This window comes from Coenobita brevimanus, chromosome 85, assembly GCF_032717465.1.
Source record: "Coenobita brevimanus isolate Jiangsu-jjx chromosome 85, ASM3271746v2, whole genome shotgun sequence".
In the NCBI taxonomy this organism is placed as follows: domain Eukaryota; kingdom Metazoa; phylum Arthropoda; class Malacostraca; order Decapoda; family Coenobitidae; genus Coenobita; species Coenobita brevimanus.
Window position 1 is genome coordinate 1,445,001 of NC_137038.1, and position 22,500 is coordinate 1,467,500.

Here is a 22,500-nt window from a genome sequence, read left to right on the forward strand (position 1 = left end):
CTCCCTCCCTATCTCCTGCCCTTCTCCCTTCGTTCCTTCCTTCCTCCTTCCCTATCCTTATTTCCCTCCTTCCCTTCCTTACTTCCCTCCCTCCCTCCTTCCCTTCCTTCCTTCCCTCCCTTCCTCCTTCTATTCCCCCTCATTCCCTTCCTTATCCTTCCCTCTCAATTCCTTCCTTCACTCCCTCCTTCCTTCCCTTCCTTCCTTCTTCCTTCCCTCCTTTCCTTCCTTCCCTTCCTCCTTCCCTTCAACATAGGATAATTGAGTTTCTTTGCCTGTCAGTAGGAGTTAGTTTGTGAAGGAAAGGAGAAGAAAGATAGAAGAGAGAGAGAGAGAGAGAGAGAGAGAGAGAGAGAGAGAGAGAGAGAGAGACTCATAAAAGTGTAAAAAGTGAAAGAGGGAGGGAAAGAATGAAGAAGGGAATGAAAGGATGAAGGAAGGGGGGCGGAGGAAAGAGAGAGAAAGGAGGGAAAGAAGGAAGGGAAGAGGGAAGGAAGGAGAGGCACAGGGAGAGAGAAAGTATAAGGGGGATGAGAAAGGGAGGAAGAAAGGATGGAGGGAAGGAAAGAAAAATGCAATCTTTCACTCCTCGTATACATTATTCTCTCTCTCTCTCTCTCTCTCTCTCTCTCTCTCTCTCTCTCTCTCTCTCTCTCTCATGCACAAACAATATTTCACATGCAAAACTCTTCCAATATCTTTCACTTCTCGCATGCTCTCTCTCTCTCTCTCTCTCTCTCTCTCAGGTAGTGCTGATAATGTAGTCAATGGTAAGTTAACAACGCTGTGTGAATGTGAGGAGGGGAAGATGAAGTGATAGTGACTGATACGAATATGAGAGGTGATGATGATGATGAAGAGTGTGAGAGTAAGAGTGAGTGAGAGTGAGGGTGAGTGGGATGATGGATGAGAATGTGATGATGATGATGGTGAAGATGACAGGGATGGTGTGATGGTGACAGTGGAAGTGATGGTGATGGTAATGGTGATAGTGAAGGTAATGAAAGTGATAGTGATGGTGAAAGTGATGATGGTGAAGGTGATGAACGTGATGGTGATAGTGACGGTGATGAAGGTGATAGTCCTGGTGAAAGTGAAGGTGATGGTGAAGGTGGTGAAGGTGATGGTGATAATGAAGGTGATGAAGCTGATTGTAATAATGAAGGTGATGAAGGTGATGATGATAGTGAAGGTGATGATAGTGATGGGGATAGTGAAGGTGATGAAGGTGATAGTGATGGTGAAAGTGACAGGGCCAGGGTTCACCAGACCACCAGGTGTGTCTGACTTAAAGTGGTGAGGTTGCTTATACTCCCTCCCTTCCTCCCTCCCTCATGTCTCTCTCCCTCCCTCCCTCCCTCATGTCTCTCTCCCTTCCTGTCTCTCTCCCTGTCCGTTTCCCTCCCTCCCTCATGTCTCTCTCCCTCCCTCCCTGTCTCTCTACCTCTCTCCCTCCCTCTCTCATGTCTTCCTCCCCTTCCCTGTCTGCCTCTCCCTCCCTCTCACCCTCTCTCATGTCTCCTTGCATCTCTCTCTCTCTCTCTCTCTCTCTCTCTCTCTCTCTCTCTCTCTCTCTCCCTCCCTCTCTCCCTGGCTGCACTGAAACAATTTACTTTTGTCAACGTCTCTCCCTTTTTTTCCAGTCTCTCCCTTCTCCCTCCATTTGCCTTCTTTTTCTCCGTCCCTTTCATCTCCCTCTCTCTCTCTCTCTCTCTCTCTCTCACTGCCTCAAATAATTAGTCTAATGCAAATAAGGCAATGCACGCTGTGAGAGAGAGAGAGAGAGAGAGAGAGAGAGAGAGAGAGAGAGAGAGAGAGGGAGAGAAGAGACGTAAAAGGCCCATCAAAACATAACTCGCCCTGGACCTAATATCTCAGGGAGGAAGGGAGAGAAACAAGGGAGAGAGGGAGGGAGGGAGGGAAAGAGAGAGGAAGGAAGGGAGAGAAACAAGGGAGGGAGGGAGAGAGGGAGGGAAGGAAATGGATGGAGAAAAGGAGAGGGGGAGAGTGGGGGGAAAGAAAAAGATAGGGGGAGGAAGAGTGAGAATAGAAGGAAAGTAGAGAGAGGGAGGGAACTGAGAGAGAGAGAGAGAGAGAGAGGAACGGTGGTAAAAAGGAATAGAGGGAGAAATGCCAAAAGGAGAGGGGAGAGGGAGGGAGAGGAGCAGAGAGGGGAGAGGAGGAGAGAGGGGGAGGGGCGAAATATCAGATGGAGGAAAGAAAGCAAGGTAATGAAAGAGGGGGAGGGGAGGGGAGGGGAGGGGAGGGGAGGGGAGGGGAGGGGAGGGGAGGGGAGGGGAGGGGAGGGGAGTGGGAGAGAGGGAGAAAGGAGAATGGATGAATTAGATGTCTGAGAAGGAGAGAGAACAAGGAAGGAGGAGGAGGAGGAGGAGGAGGAGGGGAGAGAGAGAGAGAGAGAGAGAGAAACACATGTAGGAAAAGGAAGATGGAATGAAATAGGATGGAAGGAAAGGAGGTTTGAGGAAGGAATGCAGACAGCTGTGATTACTGAAGGAAGGAAGGAGAGAAGGAAGAAACAAAGGAAGAAGTGAGGAAGCGAAGGAGTTAAGGAAGAAATAGAATAAGAAAGGAAGGAAGAAAAGAAGCAGGAGGGAAGAGAGACGGGAGGAAAGAGGGGAGAAAGAGAAGGAAGGAAGGAAGGAAGGAAGGAAATGAAGGAAGGAAGAGTGAGTGATGCTAGGAAGGAAAGGGAAGGAAAAAGGAAGACAGGAAACAGGGAAGAAATGAAGGAAGGAAGGAAGGAAGGAAGGAAGGAATGGGAAGCAAGTTGTGTGGAGGGAAACAACATTGTCCCAAGAGGGGTAGTGGACTAAAGGTTACTCTCTCTCTCTCTCTCTCTCTCTCTCTCTCTCTCTCTCTCTCTCTCTCTCTTTCCTGCCTCCCTTCCTCCCTTCTTCCCTTCTCTCCCTTCCTTCCTTACATCCCCTGCCTCACCCTTACCTCTGCCTCACCCTATCATTTCATTGCCTATCCTTGTCTCACTCTTCCTCCCACTACCTCTTTCCTCCCTCCCCCTGCCTCCCCCCGCTTCCTTCCCCCCTCCCCCTTCCCCCTACACACACACACACACACACACACACACACACACACACACACACACACACACATACACACACACAATAGCGGCCAGAATATTACGCACATAAAGTATTTTCTCTCACAATCCCGTATTATAACTTCCCGCACACATTCTCCTCTGTGTGTGTGTGTGTGTGTGTGTGTGTGTGTGTGTGTGTGTGTGTGTGTGTGTGTGTGTGTGTGTGGTCAAAAAGTTCGTCTTTTTTTTTTTTCAAGAGAGAAAGAGGGGGGGAGCGGAGGGGAGGGGAGGGAAGGCAGGTATAAGGAAAGGCAAGAGAGAGGGAGGTAAGATGGGAGGGAGGGAGAAAGGGAGGGAACTAGGTAAGGGAGAGGAAGGGATGGGGAGGGAGGGAAAGGAAGAGAAAGGGTGGGATGGGGGGGAGAAGAGATAAGAGAGAAGCATGACGGGGAGAAAGTGAAAGGGAAGGGAATGAAGGGGAGGGGAGAGAGGGGTAGGGTAGGGTAGGGGAGGGAGGGACTGGGGGAGAATGTTTTAAGGAGGGAGGGAACAAGGGAGAGGGGGAGGGAAGAGAAAGAGAATGGGGAGGAGAGTTTTAGACTGGGAAGTGAAAGGAAGATGGAGGGAGGAGGTAAGGAGGAACGAAGGGAGAGGGAGGGAGGAAGGGAAGGAGGGAGGGTGGGAGAGAGGGAGGAAGGGAGGGACAAGGGAGAGGGAGGGAGGGAGGGAGAAGGAGGGAGGGGAAAAGAGTATTAGATAACGGAATTTGAAAGCGAGAGGGAGGGGGGAGTGGAAGAGTTTTAGATTAGGGAGTCTGAAAGAGGGGAGGGAGGGAGGGAGGGAGGAGAGGTAAAGATGTTGTCAAAAGTAAAGATGGAAGTTTTCAGAACACACACACACACACACACACACACACACACACACACACACACACACACACTAATGGATACCCAGAAATGCGCACATAAATTATTAATACGTGACATTAGGAACGTACAAGTGTGTGTGTGTGTGTGTGTGTGTGTGTGTGTGTGTGTGTGTACGTCAGCCCTACCGAGGACCACATGAAGAGGATTGAGCCAAGTGTGAGTGGCAGTAAGTGGTCCTTTCTGTGAGAGAGAGAGAGAGAGAGAGAGAGAGAGAGAGAGAGAGAGAGAGAGAGAGAAGTAAAGACAGAGACAGGAAGAGCTGAAAAAACAATCGCCTGGAAACAGCAACAAAATAAATCATCGCTGTGAAGGAGCTAAGGGAAAATCTAACAGGCTAAAGGGCAAAAAAAAATAATATACAGTTAAAGGCGATAAATTTTGGCATAGAAACAAAAACTAAAAATCAGAACAGAATAAATAATACGCATGAGAAAGAGAAAGAAAATAAAGAAAAATAATGATAATCAGGACGAAAATAAATTAATTGATAAATAATAAAACAGGAAAATAAAAATAATTGTAATTAAAACAGGATTAAAACATCAAGACAAAAGGTAAATTAAAACAAGACCAAAACAACAGAATAATAAGAGGAGAAAAAGATGAGGAAATAAAGAGGAAAAGAGGAAAGCAAGGACAAGAAAAAGAGGGAAATAAAGAGAAGAGGAAATAAAGAGGAAAAGAGCAAAATAAAGAGTACATGAGAATAGGAATTAAAGAGGACATGAGCAAAATAAAGAGGACAAGAAAGGAGCAAAATAAAGAATGGAAAAAGAGCTTAATAAAGAGGGCAAGAAAAGAGAAAAATAAAGAGGGCAAGAAAAGAGAAAAATAAAGAGAAGAAAAAGAGCAAAATAAAGAGAAGAAAAAGAGCAAAATAAAGAGAAGAAAAAGAGCAAAATAAAGAGAAGAAAAAGAGCAAAATAAAGAGAAGAAAAAGAGCAAAATAAAGAGAGCAAGAGCAAAACAAAACAGGCTAAAAACAACGACTGAAAAACAAGAGGATAATAAGAAAAAAGAAAAAAGAGAATGCAATCACCCCAAACGAGGAGGCCAACTCTATGCAATCCTCCCTCTCTCTCTCTCTCTCTCTCTCTCTCTCTCTCTCTCTCTCTCCACTCCCCCTACCCCAGTCCATGCATTCCCATTCTTTCTCCTCCCGACCCTTGACTCTCCTCTCCTCTCCTCTCCCCTCCCCTCCCCTTCCCTCCCCTCTACTCCCCTTTCCTCCCCTTCTCTCCCCTCCCCCAGGTCGATAGTGACCCAAATATGCCAACACGGCGAGAAGCAAGGGTGAGGGAGGGGGAAGGGAAGGGGGAAGGGGAGGGGGAAGAGGAAGGGGAGAAAGAGAGGGGAAAGGGGGAAGGGGAGGGGGCAAGGGAGAGAAGGGAAGGGGAGGGGGCAAGGGAGAGAAGGGAAGGGAAGGGGGCAGAGGAGGGAAGGGAAAGGGGGGAGGGAGGGGAAGGGGAGAGGGAAGGGGAGGGGAAGGGGAAAGAGAAATGGGAAAGACAAAGAGGTAAAACGATGGGGAGAGGAAGAGAGTGGGAGGAATGAAGGAGAGAGGGGGAAGGAGGAGGGAGAGGAGGGGAAGTGAGAGGGGAAGAGGGAGGGGAAGGGGGAGGGGAAGAGGGAGGGGAAGGGGGAGGGGAAGGAGGAGGGAGGGGAAAGGAAACAGGAAGGAAAGAGAGGAGACAGCGTGACGTTAAGAGATAAGAGAAAGAGAGAGAGAGAGAGAGAGAGAGAGAGAGAGAGAGAATAGAAATTGACCGGTCATTTCCGGTTCCAGTAGTTTCTCTCTCTCTCTCTCTCTCTCTCTCTCTCTCTCTCTCTCTCTCTCTCTCTCATCCTCTGCAATCTTAATTTTTACAACAAAGATAGGAAAGAAAAAACGAAAAGAAATTAGGGAAGAAAATATGAGAGAGAGAGAGGGAGAGAGAGAGAGAGAGAGAGAGAGAGAGTAAAGAAAGTGAGAAAGTAAGAGAATGAAGCAAACGACAATGCCTCTTTAACCAACTCCTTATAACCCTCCCCTTTTCAACATTGCAAGAACAAGGTCAACGTCTGCAACATAGTGCAACATGGACGCAATTGCAGCCCGTCTTACTGCCTCTAGACGATTTTATTCATCATTCAATCAACCTCATTTTTTTTCCACATCTTTTACACATCACTTTGCAACATAAGCATCTCTATCAACATCCCTGCAATACAATAATTCTTCAACATTCGCATTGCAATATTATCAACAGTTCTGCAACTCCTGTCACAGCCGCTGCAACACTAGCAACACAATGATGCAATTATGATAGCTATAATTAAGACTGATATTACTAACAATGCGCTAGACTAATATTACTATGCTGGTGGTAATAATAATAATGATGATAATGAATAATAAGAGTAATAATAATAATGATAGTAATAATAATAATAATCACACACACACACACACACACACACACACACACACACTATACGTCACTTGTTACTTCAATCTTCCATCTCCCTTACTCCCCCTTCATCAATATATCAATTTATCTTCTTTTATCAACCCTACCCACCTCTTCCCTTCTCCCCTCCCTCCTCCCCTCCTCTCCCTTTCCTCCTGTCTTCTCCCTTCCCCTCTACACCCTTCCCTTCTCTCACTCTTCTCCCTCTCCTCTGCTCTTCCTCTTCCCCTTCTCCTCTCTCTTATATCCTCTTTTCTTCCCCCATTCACCACCTCCTCCTCTTCTTCCTCTTCTCTCTCTTTCCTTTCCCCTTCTCCTCCCTAAGTTTGCCTCCCCTCCCCTCCACTCTTTTCCTCTCCTCTCCATTCCCCTTTCCCTCCCCTCTCCCCTCTTTTCCCCTACTCTCCCCTCCTCTTCTCCCCTCTCCCCCTCCAATTCAGAGGATAGTGTGACTTATCAGGGATCAGTGGGTGTTGAGAGGGGAGAGAAGTAGAGCCTATTCTCTCTCTCCCTCTCTCTCTCTCTCTCTCTCTCTCTCTCTCTCTCTCTAACTTTTCCACATTTAATTTCTTTACTATATTTACATTTTTTAATATCCATCTAATTTTTTTCGAAATAAAATAAAAATAATAAAAAAAAAACAGACGCGAGGAAAACTGGAAGGAAACACACACACACACACACACACACACACACACACACACACACACACACACACGGAGTTATACACGAAGCGATAAATCAATGATAATATGAAGGACTTAATAGGTTTATAAATAATGCTGGGTGATTTTGTGGGTGAAAAAGTGAGTGAGTGAGTGAGTGAGTGAGTGAGTGAGTGAGTGCGTGAGTGAGTGAGTGAGTGAGTGAGTGCGTGGGTGAGTGAGTGAGTGAGTGCGTGGGTGAGTGAGTGAGTGAGTGCGTGGGTGAGTGAGTGAGTGAGTGCGTGAGTGAGTGCGTGAGTGAGTGCGTGAGTGAGTGGGATGTTAATTGGGTTTCTGCAAAAGGGCGACTGTGTGTGTGTGTGTGTGTGTGTGTGTGTGTGTGTGTGTGTGTGTGTGTGTGTGTGTGTGTGTGATTTTAAGAGAGTTAAAGACAATGAGGAGGCTGTAAATGGGCGAGAGAGAGAGAGAGAGAGAGAGAGAGAGAGAGAGAGAGAGAGAGAGAGAGAGAGAGAAAAGTGAATGAGTGAGTGTGTGACAGAGTGAGAGAAGTTGTGACAGTGATGGATTTTCTGAGAGAGAGAGAGAGAGAGAGAGAGAGAGAGAGAGAGAGAGAGAGAGAACGATTCAGAAAGTTAGCAAGTGTTCGAGCGAGTGGGTGAGTGGGAGGAAGTTTGTGATGAGAGAGAGAGAGAGAGAGAGAGAGAGAGAGAGAGAGAGAGAGAGAGAGAGAGAGAGAGAGAGAGAGAGAGAGAGAGAGAGAGAGAGAGAGAGAGAGAGAGAGAGAGATTGTGTACAGATGCCCCAGTAAACATTTGGACAGAGAGGTTTCGAGCCAGCGATCACTGCTCTCTCTCTCTCTCTCTTCCTTACTTTCATTCTCTCTTCTCTTACTTCCTTCTCTTCTTCCCTCTACCCATCCTTCCTCTCTTCTTCATCGCCCACTCTCCCTCCTTTCCCCTCCTTCTGTCTTCCTTCTTTTTTTCCTTCACGTTCCTTTCCTCCCTCTCCCTCTTTCCCTCCCTTCATTCCTTCCTTCATTCCTCCCCTCTCCCATCTTTTCTCCCTCCCTTCCTCCTACTCTCCCTTCACTCCTTCCCTCTCCAATTTATTCCCCCTGTCTCCTTCCTCCCTCCCTCTCCCCTTCTTCCCACCCTCTCTCCCTCCCTCCCTCCCTCCCTTTCCCCTTCCTCCCACCTCCCATCTATTCTCCCTCCCTCCCTCCCTCCCTCCCTCTTTCTTCCCTCCCTCTAATATTTGTCTTCATTTGCGTCTCGTAATTTTCCTCGTCCCACCAAACCCGGATACCAGGAACTAGGAAAAGGGAAAACCGGGCTACGGATAACGGGATTTACGGATAACGGGATTTATGGACAACGGGATTACGGATAACGGGATTTACGGATAACGGGAAGTGGATTTACAGATAGCGGGATTAACGGCTAATGGGATTTACTAATAACGAATAAAGGGATTTACTGATAACGGGATTAACGGATAACGGGATTTATTGATAACAGGATAACGGGATTCGCTGATAATGGGATTTATTGATAATGGGATTAACGGATTTACTGATAACGAATAACGGGATTTACTGATAACGGGATTACGGGATTTACAGACAACAGAATAACGGAATAAATGGATAATTGAAATTACAGATAACAGGGCAATGAAATACCCGGAGTGAAATACCGGGAGTGAAATACCAGGAGTGAAATACCAGGAGTGAAATACCAGGAGTGAAATACCGGGAGTGAAATACCGGGAGTGAAATACCGGGAGTGAAATACCAGGAGAGAGAGAGAGCATAATGAGGAATGAATGACGCTCGCTCTGTCAGTGATAGAGGAGGAAACATGCATCTTGGAGGAAAGGAGGGAAGGAAGGAGGGAGGGAGGGAAGGAGGGAAGGAAGGAGGGAGGGAGGGAGGGAGGGTGAGAGAGGTATACATATTGGGAGGGAGGGAGGGTGAGAGAGGTATACATATTAGGAGAGAGAGAGAGAGAAATAAAGTACAAGAAACTGAATAACACAAAAAAAAGAAAATATTTGCTTAAGAAAGGAGGAAGGAGGGAAAAAAAAATAAAGAATGGAAGGAAGAAAATAAAGAAGAGAAAGAGAAGATAAAGGAGATAATAAAGAAAATGGAGGTCCAAGAAAAATACGAGAAGGAGGGAAGGAAAAAAATGAAGGAAACTTGGAGGAAACTAGGATGAGGAGGAGGGAAGGAGGGAAGAGTGAAGGAAGGAAGGAAGGAAGGACATGGGGACGAGAGAGAGAGAGAGAGAGAGAGAGAGAGAGAGTCAACTAATCTTATTTCCACTGCTTTTCTCCTTTCCTTACCTTCGTTCTAATCAACACTATCATTCGTATAGACTTTCTCCATCTTCCACATCACCTTTTTCTTCACCCTCATCGCTACCTCCTCCTCCTCCTCCTCCTCCTCCTCCTCTTCCACCACCATCTCCACCTCCTCTTCCTCCTCCTCCTCCATCTTCTGCTTCTTCACCTTCCTCTGCTTCGTCTTCAGGTAAACAAGATCATTGGGACCAACAAACATCCTCAAGCCACCACCACCACACCAACAAAATTAAAACATTTTTTTATATATTTTTTCTTATCTATTTATCTATCTATTTGCACGAGAACCTTCATTAATATTTTCTTTTCTTTTTGCACTAATTGATTTTCTTACCATTAATTTTTTTAGCATCGAAAATTTTCCACCAAAATATTTACATCCTGAAATTCCTACTCCACTACCTGGTATTTTTTTTTTCCATTAAATTTCATCCTAACTTTTTTTGGGATATTTTTCTATATAAATTTCACCTTAATTTTTTTTCATGATTTTTTTATTTTTCATTATTTCCACTTTTTTTTTTCCCATATTTTTTTCAATAAATTTCAAATTTACTTTTTTTCGTTATTTTTTGGGAACATTATCTTGTGTAAATATTTCGTCCATTTTCTTCCAAATTTCCAAATAAATTTTATAAAAGGGCAACACATGAGACGTATAAATCATTTCAATTTTTTAACACGCACCGTTTTTTTTTTTTTCGGAATTAATATGCAACATACAAGATCCTGAAACACCCATAAATATTCCACCCATCCACCCACCCACCCATCCACCCTCCGCCCATCCACCCTCCAACCACCCACCCATCCACCCTCCAACCACCCACCCATCCACCCTCAAACCATCCGCCCTTCAACCATGCATCCGTCCACTCTCCACCCATCCACCCTCCAACTATCCACCCATCCACCTATCCACCCTTTACCCTACCTACTATCCACTCTTAATAGATTTTCCGGTATCTACCATCCACCACCCACCCTCTAACTATCCACCTATCCACACTCTATCCTTTCTACCCTCCATACATTCACCCATTTACCCATCCACAGTTTACCCACTTTCACATCCACCCATTCACCCATCCACAATACACCCACTCACCCATCCACACGACTTATCCATCCATCCACTCATCCACACGTCCCAGCCATCCACTCATCTATCCACAATATACCCATCTATCCATCCAACCACTCACCCAAAGCAAACCCCCTCAAAAATAAGTGCAGAAGATGTTAAACTCTCTCTCTCTCTCTCTCTCTCTCTCTCTCTCTCTCTCTCTCTCTCTCTCTCTCTCAAAAAAAAAAAAAAAAAAAAAATCACGTGCATATGAGTATAAAAAAATCTACACAAATACATTTTCAAGTCTCCCTTTGATCCCAACCCCTTAAAAAAAAAAATAATAAAAAATAAAAAACTCGCATACATTTTTTGCATAACAGTGATATGGAAAGCTATTACAAAGATATAACAGGGTGGCCCAAAAATTACGCATCTCAAATTTTTCGTGTGTTGGAGGGACAGCAAAAGTCAGCGTTATCAAAGTCTACCCTACACCATTTTCTCCAGTCAGCGTTACCAAGAGATACCCTACGCCGTTTTCTGTAGTCAGCGTTACCAAGGTCTACTCTGCATCGTTTTCTATCTATAACCCTTTCTTTCCCTTAACAGTTACTTATTTTTTACATTTATTCATTACATGGTTGGTACGTAATTTCAGAAAGCAACTAAAATATATACGCAGCCCACACCAGCAGACAGGGCCGTTCACAAGACAAAAAAGCGCGATATTTAGGCCACCATGAATATTTTTAAACCCCCCCTCCCCTCGAGAAAAAATCACACAAAAAACGACACATAAATCTTTGCATATTAAAGAGACACATATATATAAAAAAGTTACATATAGATACGAAAGAACACCATTTCAAAAAGAATTAACAGATATTTTGGTGCATATGTGGTTAAAAAAAAAAAAAAATATGCAGAAGTACACACAAGACCCCCCTCAAATCCCACACACAGAAAACGACAACATAGATATTTTGGTGCATAAAAAACGGTGAATAATGGAAAAAGGGTACATATACAAATTAGTGAAAAAAAATGGAAAGGGTACATAGAGACTTGTGAACAAAGACAACAACGAGCAAGAAAGCAATGATAATAATGATAATAGGACAAGGCTAGTCAGTTATTTGGCCCGTCCACCTACCTTTCAGCTACCACGATGCAAACGAAGGGCGGGAGCTGTCTGTAAGGGTGTTTAGACAGCAGGGAGAGAGGGGAGACACAGACAGACAGCAGGGAGAGGAGGGAGGATAGACAGACAGACAGCAAGCAGGGAGGGGGGACAGACAGACACAGGGAGGGAGGGGGAGGACAGACAAACAGACAGCAGGGAGGCAGGGTAGGACGGACAAACAGCAGGGAGGCAGGGGGAGGACACAGACAGACAGACAGACAGCCGTATTATCAAAACTGAATACGCAAAGGTCTGGAAAAAAACTCATTATTTTTATGATAAATTCTGAAACCAAGCGAGGATGATAACAAATCTGAATAAACTTTTCGTACCGTTGCTAACTGCACTCTATAATATGGGATGCAGGCTAACGGTATCTGCCAATTACAGGTGTTACAGGTGGGGCGGGTGTGATTAGGGACATGCTTACACCTTCGCGTTCTCAGTTTTCAATATACGATAAACTCAAGGTCATGTCATACTTGGAGCCACACTGTATGAACGTAAATGCACCTGTCTACACGTGTGATTACCTACACGTGTATACACAAGGCCTTACGTACAGGAGGGTCACACACACACACACACACACACACACACACACACACACACACACACACAATGATCCAAGGTGTACACACAATAGGGAATACACCTCGTGGATGCGTACATATACACACATACGAGTTTAATTACATACAAAAACACACACATGCCGAGGTGCACACATACATATACTCGCGCACACAGTAACTTCGGTGCACATCAAAATATATACACAAGGAGATTTGATACACACACATCCCAGCACATACATACAATACATACGCACACGAGGCCCTTAGGTGCACACACATAGGATTGGCTGCACACAAACATACAAGGGGATTAGGAACACACAAAAACACACAGGGAGTTAGGTACACACAAACGCACACACAGGGGAGTAGGTACACAAAAACACACAAGGAATTAAGTACACACACACACACACACACACACACACACACACACAGGGAATTAGGTACACACAAACACACACATACAGAGGGGATTAGGTACACACAGACATACAAAGTGGGGATTAGGTGCACACAAACATACACACACACAGGGAATTAGGTACACACAACACAGGGGATTAGGTATACACAAACACACACACAGGGGGGATCAGGTACACACAAACATACACACACGGAAATAGTTGCACACAAACATACACAGAGAGGGGATTAGGTACACACAAACACACACACACAGGAGATTAGGTACACACAAACACACACAGAGGGAGGTTCAGGAGGAGGTGAACGCAATACACACATGGCTGGTGCACATAGTAGCTTAGGTGCACACGCAAAAAGAACGGAAGGGATCTGGGTGTACACGAAATAGATAATGGGTGCACACAGTAGCGTACATACCTCATGGATGAGTTTACAGCTTCGTACTGGTCCAATATGGCTGAACACCGCCATAAGCAGCTCCTCACTCGCTCCTGCATCCAAGTTCCCCACGTACCTATAGAAAATGGAAAAATGAAAATATTAGGAAAAAAGGAAATATTGGCTTAGTTTCCCCTTAAAGTTTGTAAATCTTGAAGTTAGAGAGAATTAATACACGCCACACACGCACACGCACACATACGCACGCGCGCGTATACACACACACACACACACACACACACACACACACACACACACACACAAAACATCTACATGCTGAATAAAATCGTCAGGGGTTAGATGACAAAACTAGACTTCTCCCGATCATGAACGCATCAACAAGAAAGAAAAAACGAAAAAAATAAAATCAAAATGAAAATCAAAATCATTTACTCCCGAAAAGCGAAACAATGTATACATTTTTTTTTTCCAGTGTGATGTATACCCGAAATAAATTTAATCTAGGTTTACTTCAGATTACTCAAAATTAATCCCCCAAATTGCAAATCCTGAAGTTTCGAAAAAAAATAATAATAATAATAATATGTTTTGTTTTAGTGTTTTTTATAGTGCAGACTTAGGCATTATTTTTCTTATCTTTAAATGTAACTACTACTACTACTATTATTATTATTATTATTATTACTACTAATACTACTACTACTATTATTATTATTATTATTATTACTACTACTACTACTACTACTACTACTATTATTATTATTATTATTATTATTATTATTACTACTACTACTACTACTACTATTATTATTATTATTATTATTACTACTACTACTACTACTACTATTACTACCACTACCACCACAACCACTATTATTACTATTACCACCACCACCACCACCACTATTATTACCACCACCACAACACCATCACTCCTACTACTATTACCACCACCACCACTACCACCACACAACCACACCACCACCACACATGATGACGTCGATTGTAATTATCCTCTATATTATGCAACAAAAAGATCTAAAAACGGCACAGGGTCATTAGGGAGACTGCCATTCTTGCTTGTCCCTAATTAGGCCACACTAATCACTCCACGGCTCGGGGTCATTAGCTCTTGTTACCTTGATTAATTGTTACCTGCCTCTTTTTTTTTGCTCTCTTTCTCTCTCTTTCGTTCGCACCCTCTCCCTTCCCTTCTCTTCCCTTCCCTCCTTTCCTCTCCTCTCTCTCTCTCTCTCTCTAAGACCAGTAATTGTTTCTTAAGTCTTTTTCTAACGACTCAACCGCCTAAAATAAGCTCAGCCTTTGTTTCTTTCTTTACAAAATTATCAGGAACACTGCACAATCATTTTTCATTTCATTTATTCACTATGTTCCTTTCACTTGACCTAAAATTGCCACCTCTTTATCTTCAATGTTGTTGCAAAAAAAAACAGATTAATACGGTATGATGCTAGTCACGAAGAAGTGCTCTGAAAGGATGTAGAGCAGCAGTATTGTCTTATTCAGCCACTGAGCTACGTGAAATAAGCTGCGAAACGACGAAAATCTGGGCCAAGTTAAGGTGAAAGGAGTACAGTTTCCGGGTAGGTAAGGGCGAGGTAAAGTGGTGGAATGAAGTTCAGGAAGTTACATACATTAATATTCTTTATCATAGTACCACACAACCACACCACCACTACCACTGCCATACCACAACTACCACTACAACATTGCCACTGCCACCACCACCACACCACCACCACACACCACTATCACCACATATCACACCACATCCATCCACACCACACCACTGTCTCACCACAAACTACCGCACCTCACACTACCACAGCAACACCCACACTATCATACCGTCACATCAATAATACCACAACCACCACACAAGCCCCATCCCAACCACGATATTACCATTCAATACTACCACACCCACCACAACATCCCTACCACACCTCCAAACACCATCACCACCACTCACACTTCATAACCACGTATCACATCACCACTCCCTACCACACACAACCAACACAACATCAGCACCACACCACCAACACAACATCAGCACCACACCACCACTCCCTACCACACCCTTACCACACACCACCAACTTTCACACCTCACAACCACACCACCACCACCACCACTCCCTACCACACCCTTACCACACACCACCAACTTTCACACCTCACAACCACACCACCCCCTACCACCTACCACCACCACCTACCTTACCTGTACAGCCTAATGGGACCTGCTAATTACTCGGCAGGTAAGGTACAGGTGAGGTGCTGGGATTACGATGGCGAAATATAATCAGGCAACCTTTTTCCACTCCCCTTTAGCTCTTGATTTTATGCTTGATTTTTCTTGTTTATCTTTACTTATATTTGTTTAGTTGTACTTGTGATTTCAGTCTCTAATTTCTTCCTTATTACTGTTGTCTGCTTCTTATTCTTATTATTATTCTTATTTTTTTTTCTTCATCATCATCATCATCACTACCATCACCACTGCTATCAACGTCATCAGTATCACCACCACCATCACCGTTATCACCATCTTCCCCATCATCACCATCATCGCCACCATCATCATCAAAGTCATCATCATCATCACCAACTCTTATTACCCCTGAGAATTGTTTGATTATTATTATTATTATTATTATTATTATTATTATTATTATTATTATTGAATGAAAGTGAAGGAAAGTTAAAATGATATACATAGTCTCTCTCTCTCTCACTCTCTCTCTCTCTCTCTCTCTCTCTCTCTCACCTGCATAAACCAGCAGGTGTTTACAAGTGCTTGCTCACCTAAAATATTTCTATACCTGGTGGTGCTGCGTGGCTGAGTTATGGTGTGTGTGTGTGTGTGTGTGTGTGTGTGTGTGTGTGTGTGTGTGTGTGTGTGTGTGTGTGTAGACAAATAAGGTAGACAGGCAGATAGATACACATAGATAGACAGGTAAATAGACTGCATCGTATAGAAAGTCGTTTTTCCTCATTACCGTCTATCTACTTACCTCCCACCAATAGACAGGTGCATGGATAAATAGACAGGGAGATAGACAGACAGATAGACAGATATAAAAATAGACATAAGAGACAGACAGACATAAGTGGACAGATATAAAGCAGAAAAAAGCACTATAGCCTCCTGTCAAGAAAGAGATAGCCTAGGGAATATTATACACCTCTATCTATCTACCAATCTATCTATCTATCTATCTATCTACCTATCTATCTACTGTCTAGCTATCTCTCTATCGCCCAAGCAATAATCACAGAAGGGTAACAGAACAGACCATCAAGTTTATATAGAGATTTTTTGTTTCCTGAGAGAGAGAGAGAGAGAGAGAGAGAGAGAGAGAGAGAGAGAGAGAGAGAGAGAGAGAGAGTATTCAATCAATTTTCTGATGGGTTCTGAGAGGAAGGTTTGAGAGGGAGAAAGGGAGAGTAAAAACAGGTTAAAAGTGAGAGAAAGTGAGAAAGAAAGAGAGAGAAAGTGAGCAAGTGAAACAGGCAGATGGATGGAAACTTTAGCGCAAAAAAAAAAAAAAGAAAAAAAAAGAAAGGAAAAAAGAGAAAGCAAGAAGGAAAATGTGTGTGTGTGTGTGTGTGTGTGTGTGTGTGTGTGTGTGTGTGTGTGTGTGTGTGTGTGTGTGTGTGTGTGTGTGTGTGTGTGTGAGAGAGAGAGAGAGAGAGAGACTGGGTGAAAGTGACACTGCAGAGCTAAGGAAAAAAAAAAAAAACTGAGTGAAAAGAGAGAGAGAGAAATCGAGAGGCTGGGAGATGGAGCGAATGGAAGTGGGTGAAAAGTGAGAGATTGAGAGGGAGAGCATGGAATCGACGAGAGAGAGAGAGAGAGAAAGTGAGAAAAAGTGAATGAGGGAGGGAGGGATTGTGGAGAAAAGAGAGAATGGAGACTGGGAAGGAAGGGAGGAAGGAAGGAAGGAAAGGGAGTAAGGAAGAAGGAAGGAAGAGAAGGAAGGATGAGAAGGAAGGAAGGAAGGGAAGAAAGGAAGAAGGAAGACAGGGGATGGAAAGAAAGTGGAGGAGGAAGTGAAGGAGGGAGAGAAAGTGGAGGAGGAAATAAGGGAGGAAGGGAGGGAGGAAAGGGAGGGTCAATGAGAAGGGAGGAGAAATTCATAACTGCCTTAAATCTTCCTCTCTAGAAAGTCTCCCCAACAAACTTCACTTCAATTAATTTTAACAGCGTCTTTAAGATGATATTAAGACGCTGTTTATCTTAGACTTTATGAGGGATTGTTTCTCTCTCACTTTCTTACTCTCTCTCTCTCTCTCTCTCTCTCTCTCTCTCTCTCTCTCTCTCTCAGGAAATGGAACGTGGTAAATATTCACCCAATATTCTAATTCATATAGACAGACACAGACAAAATAGATTGATAGATTGTCAGAGAGAGAGAGAGAGAGAGAGAGGGAGGGAGAGAGAGGAAGGGGGAGAGGCTGAGTGTGAAAGCGAGAGGATATGAGATGGAGCGAGAGGAAGTGGCTGAAAAATGAGGAATGGAGTTGGGAATGGAATCGGAGAGAGAGAGAGAGAGAGAGAGAGAGAGAGAGAGAGAAGGGGGTGGCGGGAGGGGGAAGGGGGTTGAAAGAAAGAAGGGATGGAGAAAAAGTGAGTGAAGATGATAAAGACAGAATCTCTCTCTCTCTCTCTCTCTCTCTCTCTCTCTCTCTCTCTCTCTCTCTCTCTTTCCATTCACTCTTTCATCAGATTATAACGCTCTTCATGTACGTGTGTAAGCATGTATTTAGCAGCATCTATCTATCTATCTATCTATCTATCTACCTATCTATCTATTTAAGAGTAAACAAGTACAATACAGTCTTTCTATCCTCGAGCAACCACCACCACGGCTCAGTCTAATCTACCCATCTATCCACCCCTCTATCTATCTATCCATCTATCTATCCACGCCATCAAGCGGGCATCCCTCGAGCCTCGCCACCTTTATAAACACCTTGATGTAGAAAATAAGCTCGGTGACCTGACGTGGAGGTTATTATGGGGGAGGGGAGGGGCGGGGCGGGGAGGGGAGGGGAGGGGAGGGGAGGGGAGGGGAGGGGGAGGGGGAAAGGGAAGAGGGATGGAGAGGGCAGGGAAAATTTTGAGTTGTGAGAAGGCATGGTGAAGGAAGAGGGGAGGGGAAATGAGTGTGGTAGAGGGGAAATGGGGAGGGAAGAAAGGAAGGAGAGAAAATGTAAGAGAGAGGTAGAGAGGGAAGAGAGAGGAGTGTGGAGAGGGAGAGAGAGGGAGATGACAGCAAAGAGGAAGGTGGGGAGGGAGAGAGTAAGAGGGAGAGGGAGAGGGAAGTAAAGGGTGCTGGAGAGAGAAATGAAGATGTCTGGTTGAATCTTGATTACATTTAGTTACTTAAGGAAGAAGGAAGTAAGAGAGAGTGAGAAGAATCAAGAAAGGGAAGAGAAATATATAAACAAGAAGAGAGAGAGAGGACAGTCCCTAGCAAGCCAAAGTGAGAGAGTGAGTGAGGAAAGTTTGCAGCTTACCCAAGACAGATCACCAGCTTTGGAGAGAAGGGAAGGAAGGAAGGAAGGAAGGAAGGAAGGAAAGTTAAGAAAAAGAGAGGAAGGAAGGAAAGTTAAGAAAGGAAAGGAAGGATGGAAAGTTAAGAAAGGAGGGGAGAAAAGAAGGAAGGAAGGTAGGAGAGAAGGATGGTAGGAAAAAAGGAAGGAATGAAGGTAGGAAAGAAGGATGGTAGGAAAGAATGAAGGAAGGAAAGGAAAGAAGGCAGGCAGGCAGGCAACAAGGAAGGAAGGAAGGAGGGAGGGAGGGAAGGAAGGAAGGATGACGGGAAGATGGTAGGAAGAACAGAAGAACACAAGAAGAAAAAGGAAGAAACAAAAGAAGGAAAGGAAGGAAGAGAAGAGGAATGGAGGAAAGAAAGAAAAGTGAAGGACAGTGAAAGAAGGAGAGACAGAGGGATGGAAGGAAAGAAAAACGAAAGGAGGGAAAAAGGGAAAGAAGAATGATGAGGGATAAGAGTGAAAGAATGGGGGAGAGAGAGAGAGAGAGAGAGAGAGAGAGAGAGAGAGAGAGAGAGAAGAATGAAATGAAAGACACGTGGAAGGAAAGGAAAAGCGAATGAGAAAAGTTTGCAGCTCCTGAAAGAGAGAGAGAGAGAGAGAGAGAGAGAGAGAGACAGACAGACAGACAGACAGACAGACAGACAGAGAGTAAGGAAGAAAGGAAGGAAAGAAGAGAAAAATAAAGGACGAAAGGAAGGAAGGAAGGAAGAAAAAAGGAAGGAGGGTGGGAGGGAAAGGAGGAAAGAAAAAGACAGGAAAATGAGGGAGGAAGAAAAGCATGATAAAAAGAAAAACGAAATAAAGAAAAAAAGTAAAAGAAAACGAAATAAGAAAAGACTGAAAGAAGGGAGACTGAATAAAATACAAGTAAATTAATATAAGTGGGTGGCTTTCCCAACCATCTTGAAAATATAAGCAGAATGACTTGAAGATGAGGTGAGAATGAAGACAAATGGGTGTCGGGAAGGATGGAAGGAGGGAGGGAGGGAGGATAGGAGGAAAGAAGGAAGTAGGAGGGGAGGGAGAGTGGATGGAAGGAAGGAAGGAAGGAAGGAAGGCACCAACGAACGAAAAAAAGAATGAAGTTTGAAAGGAACAGAAAGAAAAAAGGAAGGAAGGAAAGAAGGAAGGAAGGAAGGAAGTGTGAGTGAAATCTGAATGGTCTATTATACATCTCGTAAATGAAGGATGAATGAAATGTGAAGGAAGGTGAGTGAAGGATGAAGGAACAGTCTACCACCTCGTGAAAGGAGGATGAAGGAAATCTGAAGGAAGGATCTAAGGTCTTGTGAGAAAGTGTGAAAGGCTGGAAACTTTATCAACAAGATCTCGGTGATATTTTCCTGCTCTCTCTCCCTCTCTCTCTCTCTCTCTCTCTCTCTCTCTCTCTCTCTCTCTCTCTATCAGTACCTGTCTCCTACTTGCTTCTCTCCTTTCCTCTCTTCTTGCCCTCTCCTTGACTCCAATTCCCCCAAATGATAATAATAATATTAATAATAATAATAATAATAATAATAATAATAACAATAATAATAATAATAATAATAATAACAATAATAATAATAATATACAAATACTACTACTACTAATACCACTACTACTACTACGGTACTAATAATAATAATAACAATAATAAATAATAATATTAATAATAATAACAATAATAATAATAATAATAATAATAATACCACCACAATCACTAACAACTCCAATTACACCAACAAAAACAACAATCATCATCACAGTCCTCATCAACATACCTTCCCCACAAACTCATTATCCCCCCGTCAATTCCAATCACCTGGCCTCTCCCGTCAACTGCCCCGTCAATCGCAATTAAGACACAAGAAACATGGCTGCGTAATTACCCTCGACCTCCACTAATCGGCTTTTAATTGGCTACACACAGAACGGGTCATTAAGCTTGGTTCAATCCGGATGGGACTGGCATTAAAGTGTAGAGGCTGCGCTGGATTTGGATTATTATCGGTGTTTATCTATCTATCTATCTACCTATGGCCTGACGCCTTAATCCCGTAAGGGGTGGCCACAAACAAATCGCCTCCATGTCCTGTTACTACTTTCCCGGTTGCTACTTTTATAATCGGCTTTGGTGCTCTGTTGACATCACCCCTGTTCTTAATATCACGTTTGTTTTTATTTATTTTCGTCTTTTTGCTGTTTAGTTTACGTAGTTTGGAAACTGAAAAGATAATCCTTGGTCTCTACATCCTTTCAAAATCACTTCTTCGTGACTAGCATTTCTGGGAGGTAGTGAAATGTGTCAAGCAATTACCGCAGAATTTTTTTTACAGAGGACTAACATTTTCACTCTCTCTCTCTCTCTCTCTCTCTCTCTCTCTCTCTCTCTCTCTCTCTCTTTAAAGCTAATTGTCCCTCGCATACTCACTGATTTTCTTCCTGAGAGAGAGAGAGAGAGGGGAAGACAGAGAGATTAGGGAGGGAAGGGAGGTAAAAATCAACGGGGTGGAAAGACAGTGAGAGAGAGAGAGAGAGAGAGAGAGAGAATGATATGCGAAATAAAGACAAAGATAGAATGACACAGAGATAAAAAGAGAGAAACAGACATACAGACAGACAAACACCTGACAGACAGATAAAGGAAAGAGAGGGGAAAGGAAAGAGGCAGAGAGAGAGAGAGAGAGAGAGAGAGAGAGAGAGAGATTACGGTGAAATGTAAGAGGAGCAGGACATAGGAGGAGGGAGAGGGGAGAGGGGAAGGGGAGGGGAGGGGAGGGGAGGGGAAGGTAGGGGAGGGGAAGAGGGGGGTGGAGGGCAATCAATGCATAACAAGGGGAAATGAGGCACTTATTAGGATGTAGCAGGGAGGGGGTAGGGGAGAGGGGGGAGTGGAAGGGGGAGGGGCGAGGATAAGGGAGAGAGTATAACGAAGGTCAGACAGTGAGGGGATATGGAAGAGAGGGAAAGGGAAGGGGAAGGGGGAAGGGGGAAGATGAAGGGAAGGGGGAAGGGGGGGTGAAGAGGGTGACGGAAGGGGAGGAGAGATAGGGCAGGGGAAGAACAAGGGGGAGAGAGAGCGGGGGGTGAAAAGATTCTTACAAGGGGGGGGAGGAACAAAAGGAGAGGGGGAAGGGGAAGGGGAGGGGAGAGGCAAAGGAAGAAGGAAAAATGAAAAAGACGAATAGAGAGAGATGTGAAGATGAAGAGATTAAGGAAAATGAGAAGATAGAAATGGTAGTAACGACAGACAGATAGACAGACAGATAGACAGACAGAAAGACAGACGTGTGAGATAGGAGGGAGAGGAGGAAAAGGCGAAGAAAGAAGAGGGGAGAGGAGGGAAAGAGAGGAAGAGAAGAAGAAAGGAGGAAGGGCATGAAGGAAGAGAAAGGAAGAGAGGAGAGGAGAGGAAGGAGAGTGGAAGAAAGTGAGAGAAGAGGAAAAACGAGAGGGCAGGATGCAGATGGGAGGAGAGAATGAGGAGGACAAGGAGAGGAGAGGGAGGAGGAAGAGAAGAAAAAAGAGGAGAGAGGGAGGAAGGGAGAGTCGTGTATCTGGTGACAAGAGAAAAAAAGAGAGGTGAAAAGAGCAAGTAAATGAGAGCAGGGAGGGAGGGGGAGAGAGCGAGGGAGCGAATGGTGGGGGGAGGGGGAGGGAGAAAGAGGGAGAGGGAAGGGAAGAAAGAAGGAAGGAAGGATAGAGGAAGAAATATGGATTTAGAATAGGATGGATGGGTGGATAGATGGATGGATGGATGGATGGAAGGATGGATGGATGGATGGATGGAAGGATGGATGGATGGA

The 22,500-nt window shown here is 44.2% G+C and overlaps 1 protein-coding gene across 1 annotated transcript in view; it reads right to left on the reverse strand.

Moving 5' to 3' along the window:
- LOC145410383 (uncharacterized) overlaps positions 1 to 22,500 on the reverse strand; it is an 89,787-nt gene that overhangs the window by 4,570 nt on the left and 62,717 nt on the right. Inside the window, exon 2 of the mRNA XM_080280536.1 lies at positions 13,146 to 13,242. Within this exon, the coding sequence (XP_080136662.1) occupies positions 13,146 to 13,242 (97 nt within the window). The remainder of the gene's footprint in view (positions 1 to 13,145; positions 13,243 to 22,500) is intronic.